Source organism: Heterodontus francisci, chromosome 36 (genome assembly GCF_036365525.1).
Source record: "Heterodontus francisci isolate sHetFra1 chromosome 36, sHetFra1.hap1, whole genome shotgun sequence".
Lineage (NCBI taxonomy): Eukaryota > Metazoa > Chordata > Chondrichthyes > Heterodontiformes > Heterodontidae > Heterodontus > Heterodontus francisci.
This window is the reverse complement of record NC_090406.1, coordinates 34523661-34533843: the sequence shown is the minus strand read 5'-3', so window position 1 is coordinate 34533843 and position 10183 is coordinate 34523661. Positions and strand designations below refer to the sequence as shown.

Below are 10183 nucleotides of genomic sequence, written 5' to 3'. Positions count from 1 at the left end.
CCAACTGTCTTTAGCTGCTTCATTAATAACCTTCCCTCAATCATAAGGTCAGAAGTAGAGATGGTTGCAGATGACTGCATAATGTTCAGCACCATTCGCGACTCCACAGATACTGAAGCAGCCCATGTCCAGGGTATATTAAAAGGAGGAGAGTAGCTAAAGTAAGTGTGGGGCCCTTAGAGGATGAGAATGGGGAATTAATAACAGGGAACATGGAAGTGGCAGATAATTTAAACCAATATTTTGCATCACTCTTCACGGTGGAGGACACTATAAACATCCCGACAATAATAGATGAACAAGGGGTAAATGGGAGGGAGGAACTTGTAACAATCTCTATCACAAGGGAAAAGGTGCTGGACAAACTGATGGGACTAAAGGCAGACAAGTCGCCAGGACCTGATGGCCTGCATCCAAGGGTTTTAAAAGAAGTGGCTGCAGAGATAGTGGAGGCATTGGTCATAATACACCAAAACTCACTGGATTCTGATAGGGTACCAGTGGATTGGAAAACCGCTAATGTGACACCCCAATTCAAGAAAGGAGGGAGACAGAAAGCAGGAAACTACAGACCAGTTAGCTAAACATCAGTATAATAAAAGCAAAATACTGCGGATGCTGGAAATCTGAAACAAAAACAAGAAATGCTGGATTCACTCAGCAGGTCTGGCAGCATCTGTGGAAAGAGAAGCAGAGTTAACGTTTCGGGTCAGTGACCCTTCTTCGGAACTGACAAGTATTAGAAAAGTCACAGATTATAAACAAGTGAGGTGGGGGTTGGGCAAGAGATAACAAAGGAGAAGGTGCAGATTGGACCAGGCCACATAGCTGACCAAAAGGTCACGGAGCAAAGGCAAACAATATGTTAATGGTTGAATAGTCTGTCCACAGTGATATGTCCAAACTCACCCATGCAGAATGGCCACTTCAGTGAGGTTAATAAAAGTGGCTGCATCCACAGAACCACAGTGCAGCACAGCCTTGCACTTTCAGGAGATGAGGGGAGAAAAGTGTGTGGTGGGGGGGGGGGGGGGGGTGGGAGAAGGGTGGGTGGAAGTGGTATATGACTGTTTTTCTTAAACGCCTGAGCTGGGGCTTGGTGTTGACTAATGTAGAATTATTTTGTCTTTTTCCAGAAACAATGGATGTCTTCAATACTAAAAACCTGGCCATGCAGGCACAGAAAAAGCTTCTGGGCAACATGGCATCTAAAAGCATGGCCAATATCTTCATTGACGACACGAGCAGTGATGTCTTGGATGAACTTTATCAGGTGACCAAGGAATACACAAAAAACAAAAAAGAAGCCCAGAAAGTCATCAAAAATCTGATCAAGGTGGTGGTTAAACTTGGTATTCTCTACAGGAACAACCAGTTTAGTGCAGAGGAACTGGTGCTGGTGGACAAGTTCCGCAAAAAGGTCCACCAATTGGGTATGACGGCTGTCAGTTTCTACCAGATTGACTTCACGTTTGACAGGCGCGTTCTTGCAAACATCTTGAATGAGTGCAGGGAATTGCTGCACCAGGCCATCAACCGGCACCTAACGTCTAAGTCCCACGGGCGTATCAATCACATCTTCAACCACTTTGCTGACTGCGAATTCTTAGCGACCTTGTACAGTCCAACGGAGCCTTACCGCTCGCACGTGCAGAAGCTTTGCGAAGGGGTTAACAAAATGCTGGAAGATGGAAGTATTTGATTGGTGCATTTGCAAGAATGACTGGGTGTACTGAGAGGTGGAGGGCTTTTTTAAAAAACTGTACAGCAATAAATGTTTGTTTTTGATGAGGTTCTTATTTCCACAGGCTGATGGCAAAATACCTCACCATGGGTTGATGCTGAATTATTTTACTACAGTGATTCATTTAATAACAATGGCATTGAACTGTGGACTACCCATTTTCTAAGCCTGATTACACAGTAATGCACACTCAAGGAATGCAGGAAATGGAGAGATCTTCCTTTAGAGCGATCCAGGCTAAAACCAAGCCCTTTGCCCAAATAATTGGAACTAAGTGTGGCCTTGGGCTAGAAATAGCTTTCACGTATATTGGGCACATAACCTCCTGTCCAACTGGTAGATGAATGGGCTGTATGGAGTTCTACTCAGTTGTGGAGACTCAAATAGTTCTGGATTCAATCCCAATTTTAGCTGTACTTGGCCATTGAAGTGGTAGTGAGACACAAACTAGTCTCGGTCAGCCTGAGCTAGAATGAGGGAGATCAATCATTTCCAGATTGGCTATCCAATAGCACTGTCTAGAAAGTGTGCATGGACAAGGTCGGATTTGGCTACAGCTGGATAGCATGTCGATATTCATTACCTGGGCTCACGTGCATGATTGGGATATAGGGGGCTGTGATGCCTTCAGCACGAGTTGATACCTTTTGAGGAAGGAGGGGAAAATATTTGGGGCGGGGGGGCAGGGAGAACATAAACCAAGTGCTTGCATCCACTGTGAACCACTAGCACCATTCTACAATGCAAAGCCTCGACCAAGTTTATAAAAACACTGATTCTGAGCAAGACTGCGGTTTTAGCCTGGAACCACCAAACAAACCAAATGCTAAGTGGACTTACTGTTTCTGATCTAGACTTGTATAGTTTATTTTTTACCACCACTGTCAAAGGATTATATACCATGTATATTTGATGAAGTGTGGCACCAGCTATGGCTCATTGGGCTTTCTTTAGGCTTTGAGACGCTGAAGTTTCTGGGCCCATTTGTGTGTGATTGCCTATCTGCTTTCTGTACTTTGAGCCATTCTGATCTATAATGAGTTTGTGGTTTTTTTTGGGAATATTATGTATTGGTTTTCAAACTGGAGGATTGGCATCTGTTATAATGTGAAATGGTTCTAATCTACTAATCTATATTTCTATCACATTTTAATTATTTGTAGTGTAAGTTCACAATGGAAAAATTGTCAAATTCCCTTAAATACTCCTCTGTCAGTTCCTGGCTGTAACTTGCCTAATACCACAGTTGGTAAATATGCTACAATGCTTGTTTACCAAGTCCATACAGACCAAAATTTGGTCTTTATTAAGTTAGTTGATCACTTAAGTAATGCAGATATGTTCCAACTGGCTCTTGGGAGGAATAAATATCAGCCAGAGCTCTGACTGTTGATCACCAGCAGTGACCCCTCCTGGAAAGGGGCTGTAGCTATCAGTGATTGAATATTCTCCCAACACTTGCTGTCTGGCCATATACAGAAAGATAACCAATTGCGTGGCTGGTTTCTCTGAACGATATCAGATTTTGTTTTGTTTCAAAAATATATTTTCATAAAATTTGTTTTATTACACTGTTGCAATTCACAGTGCAATGCAAATCAACAAGGTTAAATATAGTACATGCTGCTCTGGGGTGCCTAAATATACTTACAATACATTACATTAAACATTTTCTAATACAGCCTAAGGGGTTTTCCACTAGTTCTAGCCCCTCCATCTACTTTCCCTTTTGAGCCTTTGTGGTAGCTGTATCAAGCTTCTGTCACTCCATAGCACTCCATAGCACCGTGGGATGTGTTAGTCTGCGATCGTGGGCAGCTCCTTCCACTGGAAGATCAACCAGTTTCGGGCAGACTAAAGAGCATCTTTCACTAAGTTGACGGCCTTTCAGCAGCAGTTGATGTTTGTCTCGGTGTGCATCTCTGAGCTCGGTCGTGCATTACAAAGCACCTTGGAATTAATCTTGACAAAATCCACTGCATTTCTTTCCAGATGTTCTTTGCAAAGGCTCATTGCAGAAAGAAGTGTACGATGGCCACTTCCCACCACAGCTGCCTCACGGACAGCATGCTGAGATGCCAGGGGTGCATGAAAGGATTTGATGGGAGGGCCCATCTCACCACCAACCAAGTCACGTCTTGGTGCTTGTTTGAAACGTCTGGCAATGTGTCATTCTGTTATGTGGCTGACAGTCTGCTCGAGGAACCATCTGATGGGATGGGCCATCTTTTTCCGTAGGGCCTTGCGTAAGTTAAATGTAGACCGCTACCTGATTGAGCTGTGGTCAAAGGTTTCTTTGGCACAAACTTTTCTACAAGAGCATGATCCATCTAAATGGAACAGTCCACAACAGCGGCGCCAGACCCAACCTTCATATCACAGGGGACAGATAGAATCTCAGCATGTCGTGACATTTGGTGTTTGTGTACCAAGAGTCTATGTATGGTTTGATGCAGCTGTATGCAAGGTGGCACCAGGACAAAGGAGACATTTGGTACATTTTCTCCCCATCTATCTGGACATTCATACATCATGTCCCTGCGGCCAAGGTCCATTTTCAATCTCCAGACAAAGTGGAAGATGGCACAGGTGCCTGTGGCAGTGAGGGAACGGAGTATGGGCTAGACCTGTGCCATGTACAGCAACACTGAGAGTACCTGATGGCCAGCGTCTTACCCATAATCATTCCCAGTTTCTGCTTTGTTTTAGCTATATGCTCTTCCCAGTTCTTGATGCACACCCTAGCCCCTCTGAACCATATCCCCAGCACCTTCAGGCAATGTGACTTGACGGTGAAGGTGACAAAGGAGCAGTCGGCCCAGTTCCCAAAGAACATGGCCGCAGCTAACATCAGAGGGCATGGCTGAAGTACTAAAATGTTCTTTTTTATTCTTTTCATGGGATGTGGGCATCACTGGCATCCCTAATTGCCCTTGAACTGAGTGGCTTACTAGGCCATAACTGCCCTCTGATAAGAGTCAACCATAGGGCTGTGGGTCTGGACTCACATGTAGGCCAGACCAGGTAAGGACAGCAGATTTCCTTCCCTTAAGGACATTAGTTAACCAGATGGGTTTTTACAACAATCGATGATAGTTTCATGACGCGATTACTGAGACTAGCCTTCAATTCCAGATTTTATTCAATAACTGAATTTAAATTCCATCAGTTGCCATGGTAGGATTTGAACCAGTGTCCCTGGGGCATTTGCCGGAGCTTCTGGATTACTAGTCCAGTGGCATTACCACTATTCCACTGTCCCCCCTATTTTGCATTTGTCTTTACTAAGGAAGAAGATGCTGTCAAAGTCATGGTGAAAGAGGAAGTAGTTAAGACACTGGATGGGCTAAAAATTATAAAGGAGGTATTAGAAAGGCTGACTGTTAATAAGTCAACAGGACCAGATGGGTTGCATCTGAGGATATTGAGGAAAGTAAGGATGGAAATTGGGGAGGTATTGGCCATAGTCTCCAATCCTCCTTAGATACAGGGGTGGCGCTGGAGGACTGGAGAATTACAAAAATATCATGCCCTTGTTCAAAAAAAGTGTGTAAGGATAAGCCCAGCAACTACAAGCCAGTCAATTTAACCTTGATGCTAGGAAAGTTTTAGAAACAATAATCTGGGATAAAATTAACAGTCACTTGGACAAGTGTAGATTAATTAAGGAAAGCCAGTATGCATTTGTTGAAGGCAAATTGTGTTCAATAAACATGATTAAGTTTTTTGGAGGAATTAAAAGAAAGAGATGAGGGTAATGCAGTTGATGTGGTGTATATGGACTTCCAAAAGGGTTAATAAAATACCGCATAATAGATTTGCCAGCAAAGTTAAAGTCCATTGAAAAGAAGGGAAAGTGGCAGCATGGATACAAAATTGGCTGAGTGACAGGCAAGAGAGTAGTGGTAAACGGTTGTTTTTCCAGACTGGAGGAAGGTATACAAGTGGGCTCTCCAGGGGTCGTACTGGGGCCATTGCTTTTCTTGATGTATATTAATGACCTGGACCTGGGTGTACAAGGCAAAATTTCACAATTTGCAGATAACGAAAAGCTTGGAAGTATTGTGAAAATGAAATTTAATGCAGAGAGCTGTGAAGTGATTCATTTTGGAAGGAGTAACAAGGGGAGGCAATACAATATAAAAGGGTACAATTCTAAAGGGGATGCAGGAACAGAGAGACCTGGGGGTATGGTGTGCACAAATCATTGAAGGTGGCAGGGCAGGCTGAGAAAGTGGTGAAAAAGTCATATGGAACTCTGAGCCTTAGAAAAATAGAAGCATATAGAGTACAAAAGCAAGAAAGTGATGAAGAACCTTTATAAAACACTGGTTTGGCCTTGACTGCTGTATTGTGTTCAATTCCGAACATCGCACTTTTGGAAGGATGTGAAGGCTTTTGAGAGGGTGCAGAAAAGATTTACGAGAATGGCTCAAGGTATGACAGTTACAGTTACATGGATAGATTAGAGAAGTTGGTGTTATACTCCTTAGGGAAGAGAAGGTTGAGAGTGGCCACTTTTGCCAATTCTGATGAAAGGTCACACAGACCTGAAATGTTAACTCTATTTCTCTCCATAGATGCTGCCTGACCTGCTGTGTATTTCCAGCATTTTCTGTTTTTGTTTCAGATTGCCAGGATCTACAGTATTTTGCTTTTGTATTAAGGTGCAGAGGAGATTTGATAGAGGTGAGTCTAGACAGAGTAGATAGAGAAACGGTTTCCATTGGCAGAAGGGTCGAGAAACCAGAGGACACTGATTTAAGGTGATTGGCGAAAGAACCAACAGTGGCATGAGGAAAAACCTTTTTTTTTTAAAGACAGCGAGTGGAATGCACTGCCAGAGTGTGTGGTGGAGGTTGATTCAATCATGACTTTCAAAAGGAAACTGGATAAGCAGCTCAGAGAAAATTTTGCAGGGTTACGGGGATAGGGCAGGGGAATGGGACTAGCTGAGTTGCTCTTGCAGAGAGCCAGCATGGACATGATGAGCCGAATGGCCTCATTCTGTGCTGTGCTGTAACCATTTTATAATCTTACTGCATGGGATTGCTAAACAGAAAATTAAAAATACCAAAAGACAGGCAACCAACCTAAGATTTGACATCTTGTTCCTCCAATATATCACTGCTGTCCTAGGCAAGCAAAAAGCCACCTTTCACCTCATTCCCTTAGTTGTTCTTCTGTGTTTTAAACACCAGATGAGTTTAATCCGTACATTGAGAGACACTTTCAATTACAATTCCCATCATCCAGGTTTTTTTTTTTTTAAGATCAACATTCCAAAGTAAAGTACTAATCAAGTGTGACAGTCATTCTCTGATGGGTCTCCATCTTCTTTAAACCACAAATAGCTAAGTGCCCTTTCCTGTGTGGGAAGTCTGAATGCAAGTTTATTTTTGACTGTGCAAATAGTTTGAAGACATGCAGTTGTCATTACGGATGTACGCAAAGACTAACCTTACTTCAACAGAGCACAACTGAAGGCAATCCCACCAATACTGGAGGCACCATTATTGTTAAACTTGGTTTTGTACATTTGTAATTAACTACAACTGCCGCTTCCAAGGCTATACTACAAATTTTGTGTCAGCGTGAAGCGATTTTGACACTAAAATTATACAGTGTATATCAGATACCAAAGGTGGATCTGATTCCAAAGAGAGGAGCAGTGAGAATTTCTCCTCCAAGTATTGTGCTCTGGCATCAGGTCAGGCCTTGGCTGCCATTTCTGTAGTGTTGGAGTGAAGTGCTTTCACACCAACACATCATTTGTTGTACAAGTGCAGCCTGGATCCAGAGCCAACCTGTAGTGCAAATGGCCCATAATAAAGCTTCCAAATGGAACAATTTCAGCTCAACAACGGCGAGAGATTTCAGACAGTTAAATGCAAACAGCAAGTTGAACTAACTTGCTGCATCTACATGTTGGTGCTCGGAATGCTACAGTAACACTCTGCATCTATGTGCGGAATGCCAGATTCTAATTTCAAACAACAGGTCTTTAGATAACAGAAAGCAACATGCCTTGCAAACTGTTTTCTAGCTGCAATATGCCAGCCATTTTCACTGACAATTCAAAACTTTGTTTTCTCTGCAGCTTCAGGTTGGCTCATATCAGCTTGGCTTTTGGCTGGGAGCACGGTCATCTCCGGGGTCAGCAGGTCATGGATTTGACTGCAACTGGGTTAGAGAGCGTAATCCAGGCTTGACACACTGCTGCAATATTGAGGAAGTGTTATACTGTTCCTAAGGCTCCTCATGAAGTAAAGCAGCATGTTCTCCTTGTGACCTAGCCAACATTCCTCTGTCAACCAACAGATTAATTGGTCATTCATCTCATAACACATTCTGCGACCTTGCAAGTACAGAATGACGAGTCCATTCACCAATGAGATAAACAACTGCACTTCCCAAAGTAAACCATTGTGAAACATTTTGAAATGTTTCTATATGAAAGGTACTGTACAAATATTAACCTGGTTAATACTGGTTAAAAATGAAAGAAACTGTTGGAGCTATGGGGGGCAGAGTATGATGCACACAGCATAGGAAACAGAAAAGCCAAAAAGCCTTTTTAGAATGATAAAGGCCCTCAGTAATGACTCTCTTGAGCCTGCTTAGGTTAAAATTCTCATCCTGGTTTTCCCAGTCTCCATAATCTCCTCTGGCCCTATAACCCTGGAATTTATGGTCTATTCCAGCTTCTTGCATATTCCTGATTTTACTCGACCCACCACTATGGCCCTCCCTTCTGCTACCAAGGCCCTAAAATTTGGAATTTCCCTCCCCCCACCCCCTTCCCAATTCTCTCCAACTCTATTTCCCTTTCCTCTTTTAAGATGCTCCTTTAAACCTACTTTTCTGATCAAGATTTTGGTCATCTGCCCCAATATCCCCGTATGTGAGTCGGTGCCAAATTTTGTTTGATAACACTCCAGTAACCTGGGATGTTTTATTATGGTGAAGGTGCTATATTATTGGAACCTGTTATCATATCAAGGTAGTCCCACAAATCAGTCCTCTTGGGCAAACAAATTCTGCTGACTTCCCCGATTAATTCTAACTTCTCAAACTTCTAATCTGTGTTTGCTCGGATTTCAACCTTTCAATAGCCAAGAAGTTGTTCAGAACAACTTTGTTAATTCCCTTTATAATCTTGAAAATTTCAACGAGATCTTTTCAAAAGGTTTTGCTTTTCCAAAGAGGTTGGGCCACCTTAATCTTCTTAAACTTTCCTCAGAATTTAGATTCCTGTGACCATTTTGGTTACTTATCTCTGTAACCCTCAGATGGCAATAATTCCACTAAAAGGATATTTTAGTAAAGCCTGGATTCAAGGTTGTAATTTTGACTAAACAGTCGGAGTTGCCACAAAACCTCAAACCTTGGTTACCATTTTCATCAATAGATAGCCAAAACAACATTTTAAATTGCACAGACATTTCCAACTCTTTCCTTGTATTTCATTCCCTAATACTTGGGATCAGACTTGTAACATGGGGCTGAATTTTATCACCGGGGAAGAAGTCCTGACGCTGGGACTGAAAATGGGAGCCGGCCCCGTGCCAGCAGGCAGTGGGACCCTGGGGTGGTATTTTATCAATGGTTGCCAATTAAGAAGCTGCTGCTGGGACCACCATCCAATTGAGGGCCATCAGCTTGGCAGTGCCATCATTAGAAGCGAGGCGCCCTCAAACATAAGGCATGTTTTTTTTTTTAAAATAGGAGTTGGGGCCAGGCAGGCAAGCAGGCCCTGGTGATTAGTGGGGGGCACCTCCATGTAGCGGCACCGTAGCTGCAGGGGTGGCCATTGCCACCAAGGTGCCCCCTCTGTGGGCCATGGAGCAGCCATAAAAAAGGCCCCTCCCCGGACCCCCCACTTACCTGTGCCACCTCATCCTGGCACCCCACCTCCTGCCCGCCATCCCCACCCACGTGCTGGGAAGTGGCCAGGGTTTACCTGGCAGACTCCCAATTCAGTGGTGGCCCCTTCCAATGTGAGTAAAATGCTTGTGGGGGTGGGAGGCAGCCCCTAATTGGGTATTTAATTGTCACAATTGGCTGCCTAATGAGCAGCAATGCCATTGAAGTTCCCTGCTGTGGCAGTGGGAAAAAGTTGGTCTCCCTTTCACCGCCATTTGACCAGTCCTCCTCCTCCCAACTCGAAGAATTTACACAACAGAAACAGGTATAATTGGTTAGTGTTTATGCGCCAAATGAGCCTTCTCCCACTCTAATCCATCTAACCCGGTCAGCAGCTCCTTGTATTCCTTTCTCTCTCGTACTTATCTAGCTTCCCCTTAAAAGCATCAATGCTATTTGCCTCAACTACTCCACATGGTCGCAAGTCCCACATTCTCATCACTCTCCGGGTATAGAAGTTTCTCCTGAATTCTCTATTGGATTTATTAGTAACCATCTTATATTTATATATAA

At 43.4% G+C, this 10183-nt stretch overlaps 1 protein-coding gene across 1 annotated transcript; it reads left to right on the top strand.

Moving 5' to 3' along the window:
• The first annotated feature begins 1141 nt into the window (after positions 1-1141).
• Positions 1142-3514, top strand: LOC137351403 (tumor necrosis factor alpha-induced protein 8-like protein 1). The gene has a single exon (XM_068015848.1). It carries the CDS (start codon positions 1142-1144, stop codon positions 1700-1702), a length of 561 nt encoding a protein of 186 aa, XP_067871949.1. The 3' UTR covers positions 1703-3514.
• The last annotated feature ends 6669 nt before the right edge of the window (positions 3515-10183 follow it).

Coding starts and splice junctions, on each gene's coding strand:
- LOC137351403 (XM_068015848.1), top strand. CDS start 1,142: ATGGATGTCTTCAATACTAAAAACCTGGCCATGCAGGCACAGAAAAAG.